This window comes from Anoplolepis gracilipes, chromosome 2 (assembly GCF_047496725.1).
Source record: "Anoplolepis gracilipes chromosome 2, ASM4749672v1, whole genome shotgun sequence".
Lineage (NCBI taxonomy): Eukaryota > Metazoa > Arthropoda > Insecta > Hymenoptera > Formicidae > Anoplolepis > Anoplolepis gracilipes.
Genome location: NC_132971.1, coordinates 18,754,371 through 18,770,759, shown reverse-complemented (window position 1 = coordinate 18,770,759; position 16,389 = coordinate 18,754,371). Strand labels below are relative to the sequence as shown.

The following is a 16,389-nucleotide window of genomic DNA, read 5'->3' as shown; positions in this document are numbered from 1 at the left end:
AATTAGCGTTTCTGGCATTTTGGTTATCAACAATGTACAATGCTAATCAACGAGCATAACTGTCCGAGAGATCCGAAAAAAGAAAATTTATTTTCATGATATTTAACGAAAAAAGCTCTGACATACATATGTAATGATAATTTGAGAAGAAATAGACATATTTATTGTAATTATATAAGATCATATTTGGCCATATATAATTATATCCGAAATTCGGCGTATGCGATATAATTATATATCGTCAAATATAATCTTATATCCATTTTTTCTCAGGCATACAAAATTATGTCTATGATTAGATGACTTGCTTGCTAAACCTTTTTCTTGTAGTTAATTGCTGAGAAAAAATAGAATTTCAGAAGGAATTATAAACATTTAATGCAAATTAGAAAACTTTACGTAAGTTGAGTAAAAGATGCAACACTTACGGGTGAAACATTAAACGTCGTATTCAAGAAAATGCAATTTGTTTTGGACTATTTTGCCGCCTTGCTTAGCTTCTCGAGTGAAATGAATACAAGAGCATGTTGAAATTGCAGGAAGAATTAATTTATGTAATATATATATACTATTTACGTAGAACTTGCGTCTTTCCTTATTCTTTCTTCTCATGATCTTTATTGTCGCTGTTTTACTGCAAGGTAATCTTTTCGTGAATTAGTTAAAAAAAGAATTAGTAAAAAAAAAATTCCGGTAAATTTTTTTTATGTTCTTTGATGATATTTTGCGGTTTTACAGGCCGCACAGAGAATCAACTTCCGGAGAAAAACTCATAAGAAAGGAATAGAGAGAATTCTGAAATTTCTTTTTCGTCGCCTACCTAACCGTAAAGCGACCGTTCCGGCTGATTAAAGACGATTCGCTAGTCGGCGTTAGACGCATTTCCGGGCGGAAAAACGCCGGAGAGAAAATAGCAGCGCAAAACAAGTGACCGTAATTTATTAATGTCCGGGCGTAATGTCTCTTGGTGCGAATAGCTTCCACAAGCGCGAAGAAAAAATGTGCACGCATAGCGCTTGTATGCAAGTCTAAACAGCGAATTAGAACAAACGTTTTATTTGTCAAACTGCTCAGCAAAAGCTGAGCTCGGTGCTGTAATTTATTATGAGTATAAAATTGCGATTTATTATTAAAAAGTAAATAATTTTTATTCAGCAAATTAATTTATGCGAGGTATGTAAAACCGATGCAATTTGCTCATTTTTTTTCGATAGTACGCATATTATGACATCGTGTGTCATCTCATAGAAAGAAGTCAAGGAGAACTGCATTGCTGCTTGTGGAATAGCTGCATTTATTAATCTCGAAGGCCGCGTTGTAGCGAAGAAAGTCTTGCATGTCTATTGCCTGAGGAATCGCGAAATTTTCCAATACCTTGTTATATTGTTGTGCCATGGAAAGGCCCTTAGTACTTTTTACGGAAATGACGCGAGATATTGCGAAGGAACGAAACGACACAAAGTCGAACGACCAAAAATAATAACTGGAGATTGTTGAATTTCTGTTGCAGAAGGTGGATCCCGAGCTGATATTTACAAAACAGGAGCGAATCGGAAAGGGTAGCTTCGGCGAAGTCTTTAAAGGCATCGACAACAGGACCCAGCAAGTCGTGGCCATTAAGATCATCGATCTCGAAGAAGCGGAAGATGAGATTGAGGATATACAGCAGGAGATTATGGTGCTGTCGCAATGCGACAGCCCGTACGTCACCAAGTATTATGGGTCTTACCTCAAAGTAAGTGGAAAAGTACATTTTATTTCAAGAGAAAGAGTATTTTGTAAAATATAGGAATTCATAACCACTTGTCGTTACGAGTGTCAAATTACATTTATCGGCCACATAAAATGCCGGTCGGGACACTTCTCATTTTATCTCTATTCTGTCTCGACGAATCGCTGTCATGTATAATCACGTACGGACAAAAATAAAAACTCGTTATTGAGGGTACTTGGCCGTTACGCTCTATCATTTTTCATACGCAAAGAATAGGAAGGGCTTGTATGATGCTCGGTTAACTATCGCTTCCGGCTCGACTGTGTCGGATCGTCCATTGCTTCCGCTTCCTGCGAAAAAGAGAGAGAGAGAGAGAGAGAGAGATTCAACGAGGTTTCACGATCGTGAACACTGCAAATCTCCGCGATTTATTCCGCCATGTGTCGTGTCAGTTGCAATATTATGAAATTGTGTCTTCATTTTCAGACATTTGTTATTTATTAAAATTTCCTATTTATTAAAAAATAATATGTTGACAAAATTATTAAATATTTGTATTATATATGTATATATATTTATTAATATTATATATTATATATTATTATATATGTTATATATATATATATATATATATTGTTATATATATATATATTTATATAAATATAAACTGTCTTTTTTGATTAAAAATAATCTATAAATCTTATAGGAAATTTAAATAAAGATATGTTAAATTGTTTATATGTATATATATATATATATATACATTTCTCTTTCTCTCTCTCTCTCTCTCTCTCTCTCTCTCTCTCTCTCTCTCTCTCTCTCTCTCTCTGAAAGAAATGCAAGGAAGGACATTCATGCATCTCGAGCGAACGTGATTTCATACCGTTCTGTGCGCGTCGGGAAAATCATGTCGATCAACGGGATCGAGATCGAGCGCTTCACACGGAAAAGTCACGGACGGTCGTTTGTTTACATAAGTCTCGTCTTTCTCCGGTGAACCACAACAAGAAGTTATATTTTGCGCGATCGTCGACACGCTTTCGACATTGGCCAGGACGAGACACGTTTTCTTACCGTGTGGTTTGTTGCATTACCGGCAAGCCGGGACTATTTATAATTCTACAAGGAGGAGAAAAAGGAGAGGCAAACATTGTCCGCATTCTGAAACGAATGCCAGAATTTCTTTGGCAATTTTAGGTGAAGTTATAAATGTTTTTTTTTATACTGGGGCTCGTGTTTGATGAGGTAGTAATACGCACAGTATTTTAAATTACTATTTTCTTTAATTATAATTTTTTAAATAAATTTTGCAAACAATTTAACATATCTTTGTTTAAATTTCCTATAAAATTTATAGATTTTTAATCAAAAAAGATACTTTATATTTTTATAAATAACAATATATATATATATAACATATATAATATACATAAATAATATTAATTATGTTTACGAAAATATTTTTTTCAACACTTACAATTTTTATCATTTGTCTTAATACTTATTATATCACTATTTATTATATTCTATTATATCTTGACGTTCCATAATAGTAATTTGTAATAACGACGACCAATTAGTCAGTCGGTGACAACGATAACAAATAAATTATAATCTTGCGAAAGGAACCCTCGTTATAAGGAAGGAGAGAAAAGGAAACAAACTGGATCAACGCGATCGTTATCGACAATTGTTGCGGGACCGTTAATTGTAGCGAAAGAGAGGAGAGGATGGATTACCGTTCTCTCACGTCGATTTCGCGAAACTGTATACACAAAACGAAGAAACAGATTAACTGCACCTTACATGCCCTTCTACTTTTCGCTCCCATCGTTTTCATAACCGAGGAACGCGAAAGCTCCGTATGATTACTTACGAAATAAAGCAGCGCTCGTTTGCTGATATCAAGCCGAGAGAAGTTTCCTTAACGACCGCGCGAAACGGTCATTAACGATCGTTAGTTAGTGCCTCTCTCGTGGGCGTGAATGCTCGGCTCGAAATACATTTTCTCGCCAATTTGCGTTAGCGACGCCCGCGACCTAAGAAATATTCCCCGTTTGCATAGATAATTGCGTAAACGCTAAATGATCATAATTATAATGTTCGCGATTGATGTTGCGAAGCGACGCTTATAAACGATATGAGGAATCATCGACGTAAGGAGGTTTATAACAGTCTGATTAGCATAATTATGAAATGGCGCGAAATGTTGACTCAATGAGTTGCCTTATCACTAAAGAATTAATTTATAATTCTTGTTTCAATATTTTTACTTAAGAAGCGGGAGAGATAAACAGATAATGCGCGATAAAATCGTGCAAAACAAAATATAATAGCTTTGATAGATAAATGTGAGAAGCACGTGGTTTCGCGTGATATTTCCATATCCTTCGACATCCGTGTCTTGTCACTTTCTCGTCGTCGGAATTTTTGCCCCTTCCTCCGCACAATACGCACAATGCCGCGATCCTGTATAATCTCACGATGACACATCGACGATTATTGCGAGAATAAAGAAGGCGCGCGGGTGCCTACGCGTACGTCTACGCGCCTGATGTCATCGTGTAACGGGTGTATACCGCGGCCACCGCCTCGATCGTCGTCGCGGCTTTCCTACCTTCGGAAACTGTTATTAAGACCAAGACCAAGTCGGTCAACAACGGTTATCGGGCGACGGCACTCCTCGCTCGCGCGAGCCAGATGTAAATTCCTCCGTATGTTTCTATAACACTTCGCGTCGCGCGAGCTTTCCATTACGCTCTCTCGCTGAAAAAGACCCGCGCTCGTTCGCGATATTACGGCGTGGAATACCTACTGTCATTTTTCCAAGAAACTCTAATAAATTTGCATTTCACGGAACGCTTAAAACCATCTAACAATAAGACTGTCTCGTTGCATCTCGCGACAATTATATTTCATTATGAAATACTTTGTTTAAAAAGTACTATTTGGATTATTCGGGTTTATCACGCAAACAGTATCTTGTATATCTTTGGGATTTGTATTGTATTTGAAATTGCATAGATGTACGTTGAATAAGTTGAATAAAAGATGACTCTCGCAATACATACTTTGCGACACTCCTTAAGATTTCTCAATCCGGATGTATTATCGATTATGAGGGCGTCTCGTTGTGATTCTTTTTGTTATATCCTTTCACCATCCATTGGAAAGGCGGCTAAAAATATTACTTTATTATCGATCTTCTAAAAATATTGTTTCGCTATCGTAGCCACCGGATTAATAAAACAAACACTGCACGTGTAGCTCATAACATTTTTTGCTTGTCGTTCATTATACAGCATAAACATATACGTATTGCATGTGCGTATTATACATACAGAGTTTTTAATATTTTAATTTCTAATTTTTATTGTTAAAATTGAAGTAACTTAAAAATATATTAAGATTATTTATTATTGCGTAAATTTTTTTAAATGACGCTGTAGGATTTTATCAGCATATTGTAATAATTAGCGGAAAGATTTTTACGGAACAGATTTTATTCGTGGGTTATATATAATATCTCTCTACATTAATACAGGCGAAAATCCGCGACGCTTCTACTCTTTTACCCCATTATAGTCGGTTCATTGTGCTCCAAACAAAAGACAATGCCCGGCAGTGCGCAGAGGAGCGTCGCGGCCGAGATTTTATGAATGAACGAGTATAATTGCCCAGTTATTATGCGAGCACTCGTCTCGGCGAATGTCTAGCCTCTTGACGGTAAATTACGGTATTTTCGCCACATGGTTTCCTCGTGCGCTTTTCAAACCAATGAATATCAGTACGGTATATATATACATGTAGAACGCGTACCTGTTTTTCATCGCAGACAAAATCATCGGCGATCGACATATGGGATTTAATCCACTCGTATTGTTATTTTTTCCCATCATTTTCAAACCATATAGATGAGTCAATGAATTTTTGACGTGTTTATTAATAGGTAAAAATGTTTGAAAAAATCTGAAAAAATTGATATACCTTCTTTTAAGTAAAGGCTAGAATAATAAATTAATTTTGCTCTTAAATTTATTATTCTATGATGATTTGTTTTCGAGAAATTGATACTGTTAGAAACTGCGCGGACAAAAATAATCCACTAGAGTACTACGGAGTTAAAATCATAATTTGCATCTCTAGTTTGTGATCACGAAATACGTCCGCTCGAGGAACGTCAAGTAGGTCGCATGTCAATTTTTCTGTAAAAATTGCCACGATTTCTTACCATTCCTTCTACTTTGTAGCGAGATTTACGGTCAGTGGCTATCGACGCTGGGAAACGTTCTCCGATAATGGCGGATCGATAAAGAGGGTGCTTTAACTCTTAGCGACCTTACGTCGCTGCGATGCACATAATGTGCTTTATCGTGTGTGTTGTCGTTGTCGTCGTCATGAGAGATAACTGAGTATTTTAGATCGAAGTCGCAAAGATTACATATGTAAAGTAGTGTAAAATAAATACGAGGGTCAAGTACTAGCGAGAGAAAGTAAATTGTAAAATTTAAATTCAAAGGTCCGTTTAAAATGGATTTTTAAAGCCCGTATTTTACGCGGGAACAAAAGAGGAGGGGGAGGGAGTCTACGAAATGCAATGCGGCATGCAAAATAGAGACAAGGGAGCGCTCAGCGAATGGATGATTAATGGACCGGTCGAACTCTCGTTGCTTTTTTGGCACGCGCGTTATGTCCTTTTGTTCCTACGTTTCACGAAATGGCAGGAGTGCTGTTGGCATTGATGGACGATGCAACGGAATTAATCTTCGCTTTACGATATTCCGTCCTCTTCTTGACAATGCGGGTTTCGCGTGCGCGACGTAAACGTCGAACTAAATATCGATAAATTGTAACATATTCGCAAATAAATAAATGCAACCGCGCGATGGATTTTTTTTTTTCGTAAAAGTATTCAACAACAGAACTCTGAATTTTCAATTTCCCGGCTTTGTTTCCTTTTTTTTTCGATTAAATTGAGTTACTCGATTGAGTTACTCGCGATCCCTCAGAAATTACATTAGAGAAATTTCACATAAAATGAAAAACCTAAATAATGCCGATTAGTTTCACAAAAGATCGCAATTTCCGATAACTGTATTCGAATGGACTTTCTCCCCCCTGAAAGAGATCTGAAATTAAGCGCTTCTGTCGTCACTCGCCGAGAGTGAAAGCGGCCGATTACCGGACTCCCTCAATTAACAATAATTGCTGCGAACGGATGAGGATGAGCGGGGAAGGGGAGCGAAAAATAATTCTTGACTAAACGAGGGGCGAGAGTCTATTCTCGGATCGTGTCGAACGAGAGATTCAAACCATTAAGAAATTGACCGATTAATAATAGCTCCCTTGCAATGCCTAGAATTCATAACCTGTTACGTAAAGTGATCCCTTAAAGTTCGTTACTGATGATGATGGGTCGAATTGTATGAAGAAAATCACTTGCGTTACTCGGAAGTGCTTTCTCTCTGTCTAGCAATAAAACTGAGAATTTAATAAATTGCAGAAGTTTGTTTAAATTAAAACTTCTCTCTCTCTCTCTCTCTCTCTCTCTCTCTCTCTATCTCTTCCCTAAAAAAATTATAATTAATCAAACAATATAGTAACCAAAAAAATATATTATTTACGTAAATAAAAAATCATTATTATATATTTTAGAAGAAAGATATAATAAAAATATATTATTATTTTTATGTACAAGTAAAATTCGTATTACATAATTTAGGAAAAAAAGAACATCAATTTTGCGATTCTTGATCGATATTTTTTTTCTGACCAGGCTGATTAACCCTTTCGATTAACCCTGCGCGCGAGCAATTTACTTTCTTATTATCCCTCTCAAGAAATTTAATCAGTGACTATCTCAGAATTGATATTTTTGATAACACTCTAACGATAAATCGACCAACCGCTTTCTCCTGGACGAAGGAAGACAAAGGGTCTATCGAACAAGAGGAATGACATAGCAAACCTCTCCGCGTAGAAATTCGCAGAGATGGCCAGTCAAAATCGAGTTGAACGAACCCTCTGTGTCGACAGTGACGGCCACCTACCTCGAGACGATCTAAAGGGAAAAAAGTGGGGCGTACTCTCCGAACAAGCCTCTTGACCGGCCGACGGTGATAAATGATGCTCATTTTATGGGCAGCCATATTCGCCATCCTAGCGAATGTCCCTAGTCGACCTGCTTAAACTACGAAAATTATTTGCCATAAAACGATAGCGCACGTCAACCGCACGTCGAGCGAAAGTCGGAGTCAAGACTTATAGAGTCTCTCCGGGGATACTTAGGATATTCCATAAAGGTAGATGAATGTAAAAAATCTGACGATATATGTACTTTCACTATACAAGGTAGTATCTCTCTGCCGTTTATCTTGTCCTTCGGAAAGGAAAGATTCTTTTAACAAGAAATCATAAATTGAGTTGTTATCTTGAAACGTTCAACCTTCTGTACATTTTGTTTCACTGTTAACAATTAGTCTTGTGTAATTGATGGAATTAGAATTCGGCATAAATTGCGAAAGTTTGCAGAATTTTTTAAAAATAGTAATATTGTGCAGCGAAGGGTTCATGTTTTGCAACGTTACATGTACTTTCACTTGGCAAACCAGTAGTGGGAGATAAAATACGGTGAGGAGGAGATCGACATATGTGTATATATATATATATATATATATATAATACACACGGTGGCACGTGATTGCAAGGCCGCGGTCGATACGCCTCTGGGGGTGAGAAAAAGGATCAATTAATTATTTCTTTATAATCGATTAAACAAAGGGCTTAAATCTTCTTCGATATCCTCGGATCACTAGCTCAGGCCGTGCTGATTATTAACGCGCGATAACTCATCGCTTTTATCGCTCTGACGCATTATGTACCATCACTACCTCCACCACCACCATGACCACCATCATCGTCAACGTTATCATCATCAACGCGCGCTGTATAATTTATCCGATAAGTCGCACAGTGATTGGTCATCGATGTCGGATATAATTACCGCGTGTAAGATGTCCGGTCAACGCTGACGCGCGTTACCTTGGAGCGCAAAATGCTCTGGGAAAATTAATAGGCCGCGCAGGAAACGACGACGTTTTCCTTAACAACCCTTATATTAGACAATAATTTACGACTGTTCGAGGAGCGATAAATCTTCATTACCGGAACGACCGCGGGATTAATCATATCGCTGTCCGTTGTTCAGGAAAGGTCGTCTCACTCTCGTGGCAGGATGTTGTTGCTTACTCTGTATCGTTGATCGCCACTTTGCAGTCAATCTGTTTCACATTAGAGATCCGGATGATACGTAATAACATGATTATCTCTTAGTGTTAATAAAAATTTTATATTTTTTTAATCGTAAAATCATAAATTGTTAATTGACATTATATATATAATTTGAAAAATCTTCATATAAACTGTTGACATTTCAATCCTCTTGTATTGTAGTTACGCGCGGAAAATATCTTAGAAATATCGCGACCGATATAATATCATAATACTTTCCGACCTATTTTCCTTAATAATATCTCAAGGTCCAACCCGATCGGAAATAATTATTCGGTGATCTATTTTCGTTAATTGACGGCCGCCCGAGACTTTTCGATTTTTATCATCGAAATCGTCGGTGCACAAATCTGTTACGCATTTCAACAGCGATGCTCAATCGAATCTATGTTCCTTCTGCTTGACAGGGTACGAAGCTGTGGATCATCATGGAATACCTGGGTGGCGGCTCGGCCCTGGACTTGATGAAGGCCGGTAGCTTTGAGGAGATGCACATTGCCGTGATATTACGCGAAGTGCTCAAAGGGCTGGATTATCTGCACAGCGAGCGTAAGCTCCATCGCGACATTAAAGGTACATCCGCTCGATAACGTTCGAAAGATATTTATGATTTTAGCGCTCTCACTTTAACGCTCGCCGCCAAAAGATTTCGTATAAGATCATTCTTAGCAAGACAGTAAATATTATGCTAATTATAACGTGTCAGCCATCTCAATTCCTCAGAAATTTAACTGCGATGCTAAACTCTTCTCTCTCTCTCTCTCTCTCTCTCTCTCTCTCTCTCTCTCTCAAAAAAGAGAAGATATTCCAATTATTAATAACTTTTCTTTATAATATACGCGGAAAATAAAAATTGTCTCATATAACATATAATCTATTTTTATTAATTTTTGTTATTTTGTAAATAAGAGATTAATTCATGTGGCAATTTTTTTTCCATTTTTATAGCGGCAAATGTGTTACTGAGCGAAATGGGCGATGTCAAGCTGGCCGATTTCGGTGTAGCCGGCCAGCTGACAAACACCACCAGCAAACGAAATACTTTTGTCGGCACGCCTTTCTGGATGGCACCCGAAGTCATCAAACAGTCCGCTTACGATTCCAAGGTAATTGCGTTAATTATAAATTATAAATATTGTTGAAAGTTAAAAAAGAATATATATAATATTAATAGAAAGAGAATACTAATTCTGAGAAATTAAATATCTTCATATTTTAAAAGATTTAATGCTGCTGTAATGTTATCAATTTTTTATTAAGTATAAAATCAACATTTTATTAATTAGATTTAAATTTAACGCTATTTTACTTTTTTGTTCTTTATCTGTCTTCGAAGCGATCACTTTATTTGTCATTTTGAAAAATTATCTTCAAAAGTAACGCGGTCACGTTTTCATTAGCATATTGTTAGCGTTTCATTTGACTGCCAATAGTAACTCTGCGAGCGATTATTTCGCAGGCTGACATTTGGTCTCTGGGCATCACGGCAATTGAGCTCGCGAAAGGAGAGCCTCCCAATAGCGAGCTGCATCCCATGAGGGTCCTTTTCCTAATACCCAAGAACAATCCACCGCAGCTGACCGGGAATTACACGAAACAGTTCAAGGAGTTTGTCGAAGCCTGCCTCAATAAGGATCCTGAAAACGTGAGTGTACCGTTATATATACGACTGTCCGTGTTTCGAGTCATTAGCTGATTATCTCGTCCATTCAAAAATGTTTGATACTGTCGAACAAGTTGATATCTTTGTTGTGATTACTAAAAAAAAGTGACTTAAACAAGATAGTTGGAAAGATAATACAATAGAAATTTAATTTAAAGATGAAAGAATTCAACAAAAGAAACAAACGTGATTAACTTTTATTCATTGAGCGTTGTATTGTGTTTGTATAGAGGCCAACAGCAAAGGAGTTACTAAAGTTCCAGTTTATCAGAAAGGCGAAGAAGAACTCGTATCTAATCGACCTGATCGATAGGTACAAAAAGTGGAAATCACAGCGCAGCGAAGAGTCGGAGACCGAGAGTGAGAATTCGGATTCGTGAGTATCGCGTTTCTGTTCACGTTTCATACGAAAGTAAAAACCGGCCGCTTGTTATCTTCGTGTGTTACGCACATTGAAAACTTTTTTCTGCCACATTAACTCCATAATAAATTTATATCTCGAACGTGTAAGAAGAGAAAGAACCAGTTTAGAGCCATTTATCAGTCGTGCGGTGTAATAGATTACGTCCGAAGAGCGCGGTAGTAAATTGTAACACGCTGTATTACACGGTGTTCAGGGAGGAATCCAAGCAAGACAGCGACATGGACGAGCCGTGGATAATGACGGTGAAAGGCCCGCACGGGGTCAAAGGATCCGTGGTGCCTATGTTGCCACTGGACGAACAGCCCGCATCCTTGACCCTAACGCACACGAATCACAGGTCCTCCAATCACAACCAACCGAATAAACCGCATGCGAACGGTGCTTCGCGATCACCGCCGAAGGACACCACGCTTAATCATTACAGAAGCGAGTCGAGAGACTCGTTGCGCGATGGTCAAGTAAAACATACACCGGTATGTTATCATTCTATGTGCAACCTATTTTTGTTGTGCGATATTTTATATTCATATTTTTTTCTATTTTTCTTTTTTAGTCCCGACCACACGAAGCTGCGCCTCCACCACCGGTGGATACGAGAGAGAAACGAGACGAGCGAGATTACCGTGATTTGAGTCGAGAATCCACGCTCAGAGAGACAAAGGAGATGCGCGACGGTCGCGAAAGAGATAGAGAAGGTATTAGGGAACGAGAACGAGATAGGGAAGGTAGAGATCGGGATAGAGCTAGCAGGGAGTTTAACACGCGAGAGAAGAGGAGAAACAGCAAACCGGAAGTACCCATTACTTCGATGGCCGATCACAGACCTGGCGAGGAGAAACAGAGGCCCAGAAGTTCGCAGGAACTCAAGCATCCGCGAAGCGTCGCTCTGTCCGGTGTTGTCATGCCTCTGCTTTCCGAGGTATATAATGAATTACATGTAAAATGATAAAAGTTTAAATATATAAAGATCTTAGGGCAATGATTCATGTTTCTAATTATCCTGCAGCTTCAACGAAAGCACCAATATTCGGCGAGAGACAATAATGGCGAAGGTGGTAGCGGTAGCAAGAATGGCGGTGCTATTGAAGAATTGCGAGGCGCTTTTGAATCGGCGGAACGCACGTCGCCAGGCATGACGGAGTCCCTTATCCGCGAACTCATTAAATCTCTACTTCCGCCCAATCACTCGGAAGGACGCTTGTCTATGTTAATGGAAAAGGTTATTCTGAGGTAATACTTTCTCTTCGAGCGTATATATTTTCACGGCGGATTCGCGCAGAAAAAAAATCAACGTGCTTCTCTGTTTAAGGGATACGTAGGGACACGAGAGGACAAAGGTCCGCAAGAGACTGTGGTCCCAGAATATACTGACGTTGTAAAGCCATTCGTTATTTTTCTCGATTATCAATTTGCTAATCAATACGAGCCGAACATGTGGTCGTTGAATAGCGACGACTTTGAATGCGTGAACGCGAAAATGCGAGAAAAATGCGTTCGTTATGCCTATCCTCCCCAAAACATCTTTCCGCGCTCTTCCCCTCCCTCGTTAATCTGTAAAGACCGTACTACAACGAAGTCTATCGAAGTTTTACGAAGTAATCTATACTGAACCGCCCTATTCCCATCTACTCACATATCTACCTCGTCATATAATAAAAATACATGGACGACGGCAGATGTATGCGAAACGTTGTGCCAGTATTTTTGCAGTTCCTACTCGTCTATTATTATCAATCCTTTTTCGAACTTTTCGATTGAACTATCCTATATTTATACGTTTTTTCGTGTCGGTTCTTCGATCGACAGTTCCTTTCAATTACGAATTGATTCATCATTTTAGAATTTCTTAATCCGATTTTTTCTTAGTCTAATTTTAAATATTTAATAACATGTATATTTCTCTTTGCCAGAGAACATACGATTGTTTTATATTAAGAAAAAATTGTACATTTAATAGAGGGATTTGTTGTCAAAAATATATTTTTTTAATATTATAATTTAATATATTGCTTTATTAATATCAATAAGGTTAATAAAACATTTATTATCCAAATGGAACTGTCGATTGATTTTTTTGCAGCTTTACATCATAAAACGTTCTTTATTATCAATAGATTAATTACAGAGAAAACATAGAGTATGTATTTAATAGCTTCAAGCTTTATATTGAAAAAATAATGTTCTGGCAATTACGAGTAGAGAAAAGCGAAAGATAGACTACAACGTGTTTGCAAGAAGATTGAATTGAAATCTTTATTACGCTATAGTTTGATAAAAATCGTTTAAACCTTTTCCATGGTCAGCGTGAACATTGATCTGGCGAATGCGACAACAAAATAAAAAATTGTACAGACTCAAAGGCAAAGCGGATAGATGAAAAGTATTCGATGACTTGGTCTTGCTTCAATGTAGATACGTCCGCAGCATGCACTATCACAGTATATCGACATCTATGTAAGAAAGAATGATTTTGAAGCTTCTATGGAGCTTTTAAAAGCGGCGCTTCTACCGATGTTTTTACAAACAGTATATTTATTTAATAGTGTGTTCCGAGAAGAAAACTTATCCTGTAGCGGCCGAGCAAAAGAAAAAGAACAGCATTCTCTGAATAGATTCCTTCCTATTGCTTCCTACGTTAGTGCACGTTTCGGACGCGAAGGAGAAAGGCGCTCTAGCGTGCAATGCTAGAGGAATTGTAAATATGTATGTAGCACGATAAGAGATAGTCTTATTGTTCTTGATCGACGTCTTTGCCAATCGGTCGCACAGCTCCGTTAAACGATCTTGTTACGAAGAAAAAAAAATCCCTTTTTCTTTCCGTGGTTATCGGTCGTCATTGAAAAAGATGATAGACATAGACTATAGGTAATATTACGGTTACAAATTTATCGAGAGCTTTTATCGTTTCGTCAGTGTAGTTTTCGCTTATTGCGTAAAAATTGCAGGTAAGTCGCTACAGTGTTTGAACAGCTCCCCATACGCGACACATAGTAGCGTTTAAATATATGTAATTAATTTCTAGTTGTGTGTGAAACTCCCACTTGGAAGTCGTCGAGAAGTGCTACTTTAGAATTTTATCGTCTCTGAGTATACGTACATCCGTGTGCGAAAAACACATCGATCTTTCTGTCGCGCCTTAAAATATCCGATATACATCATTAGAGTAATAATCCGAATTGTTTCACGTTAACACGTTGTTAAAACGCTCGTGTATTATTGCCGGATTGTAACAATTTCGCGATTCGATAGTTCGATAGAGAAAAAAACGTCATAGAAAGCGTCTTTTATAAATAAAAATTTCAATCCTTTCGACAAAACGTTACGTGGAACGACTTGACAATCGATATGACGGAATTTATTAAACAAGAACGAGAAGACTACGAAAAGAGTTTCTTAACGCAGTGCGTTCGAGCGGTAGCGACCGAATATATTATGCGGAACTTGAGTACTGCCGTTCTTCCAAACTCAATTTGCGTTATGCACATGTTTCCCGAATTCACTTCCCTTTTCCCTTCATGTTCCTCCTTAATTTTCACGATCGAGTCTGAGCTGCGATGACTCCCACGCAGGGCGTCGACACTTAATCCACGTTGTTTGTAAACTAATGTATTTTATAAAATATAGAGAGAGAAAAATATATTCCACACACACGCGTAAAAAGATAGAGGAATTTTAGAGAATATGTCATCTACGAGGTGGTCGGAGAAAAGTCTCGCGAGTGAGAACATGTGTTCCGACGGAATACAAGGACCATCTTGCGTAAACGGTGATGTAAAGGGAGATACAAGAGGGTGATAGAGCAAGAGTAAGAAAGAAGAGAAATAATTTATCGCGAGTTTGTAAAAAGGGATACGTCAATTAATGGCAAAAATCTAAAATTGAAATGGCAAAGGGACTTAATTAATGTTATTAAATACAATCATTTCGTCAATTACAATTTTATTGTTTTCTTTGTTTTTTCAATTGAGTCTGCTTTTCATCCGTTTGATAAAAAAATCAGGAAAGAATACGGTGTATTTTAAAAATCTCTGCTCTACCACCGCCTTTTCTTTTTTTTTCCGTTTTGTTTTCCTACCGCCCGCCTAGATGAGGAGTAAGTCAGATTATGCGATATATATCGATTTTATTTTTAGTGGAGTTACGTTAATTCATTTACGTTATATTGTTAATACAGTCATCATATGTTAAACGATGTTTTTTTTTTCAGTTTCTTGTCTTAAATCGTATAAAGGAATTCTTTTACGGCGACTGCGAGAAAACCTTTTCACAAGACTTGACATGGTTTTACTCTCATGAACTATTGTCTTATTGTCGTTTCATCATTTTGGGTTAAGTTTTCATTTTTATGACGATCGCTATACCCTAAGCAGGCCTCATAACGCTGCCATAAATGGTTACATCCGCGCATTAGAGTATCGCGACGAAGGCGTCTCCGTGCCGAGTTTGAGAAAACTTATGGCTGTGTAAGCAGTATGTATGTTAAAGGAAAAAAAAAAAAGAAGAATTGTCAGGTCATACTCGCCGAGCGATCGATTTTACGTCCAATAATAATGATCATTTTTTTTATCGAGAACATCTCTTTTTCGAAGACTGTCTTTAATTGACAGTCAAAGAATTGTATATGCTAAATTATGTACGAAATTATACTGTTTAAGAGTATTAATGTGCTAACAGTTGAACGAGATTCATGTGCTCGTTGCATGTTACAATCTTCGACAGAGAATTGTTATTTACATAAATTTCTTTCTTCTCATATTTTTAAGTGGATTTATTTATTCTTCCTGGCGAGTGCCCAACGTTGTTACACTAGCGGAATATTTTTAACTATCCCTGGGTGAACGTGTTAAATTACAGCGAATTCGTTGTAATTTATTTCACGAATTCGTTGCGTCATTTTATTTTACGAGATAGAATCGAAATAGTTTATATAATTTTTTTTGGTTCAATCGGCCTCACAAGAGGCTTCAGCATGCTTTAAACGAGCGGTGAAATTGCGAGTAAAAGCTCGAAATGCGACAAGATACGGTAAATTGATAGGACGTAATTAGATGATTGCTTAGAGAATGTTTGCGAAAGAAATTTTTCAAATTCGCGGTCGAATCTTTCTCATGTCATACTTAACAACCGGCTAGGAAACTTCTGCGCTTTCGTTGAGTATGCCTCGCGCGAAGGTCGGACGTTAAATTGTTCTCAATTTCTAGGAAGTTTGTTTGCTTTCTTTTTAGTTTATACATTTATATAGTTGACCGAATGAGAGTTTTTATTATCGAGATCATGGGCCAGAGAGAAAGAGAGAAA

The 16,389-nt window shown here is 37.6% G+C and overlaps 1 protein-coding gene across 5 annotated transcripts in view; it reads left to right on the top strand.

The window, feature by feature from the left end:
* Positions 1 to 15,846, top strand: part of Gckiii (Germinal centre kinase III) — a 94,446-nt gene extending 78,600 nt beyond the window's left edge. For all 5 annotated transcript variants that reach the window (XM_072910944.1, XM_072910943.1, XM_072910942.1 and 2 more), the window contains 9 exons: positions 1,511 to 1,735; positions 9,412 to 9,577; positions 9,953 to 10,110; positions 10,464 to 10,649; positions 10,898 to 11,043; positions 11,285 to 11,564; positions 11,645 to 12,010; positions 12,098 to 12,321; positions 12,401 to 15,846. In XM_072910944.1, the coding sequence (XP_072767045.1) occupies positions 1,511 to 1,735; positions 9,412 to 9,577; positions 9,953 to 10,110; positions 10,464 to 10,649; positions 10,898 to 11,043; positions 11,285 to 11,564; positions 11,645 to 12,010; positions 12,098 to 12,321; positions 12,401 to 12,410 (1,761 nt within the window). In that variant the 3' untranslated portion in view covers positions 12,411 to 15,846. The remainder of the gene's footprint in view (positions 1 to 1,510; positions 1,736 to 9,411; positions 9,578 to 9,952; positions 10,111 to 10,463; positions 10,650 to 10,897; positions 11,044 to 11,284; positions 11,565 to 11,644; positions 12,011 to 12,097; positions 12,322 to 12,400) is intronic.
* The last annotated feature ends 543 nt before the right edge of the window (positions 15,847 to 16,389 follow it).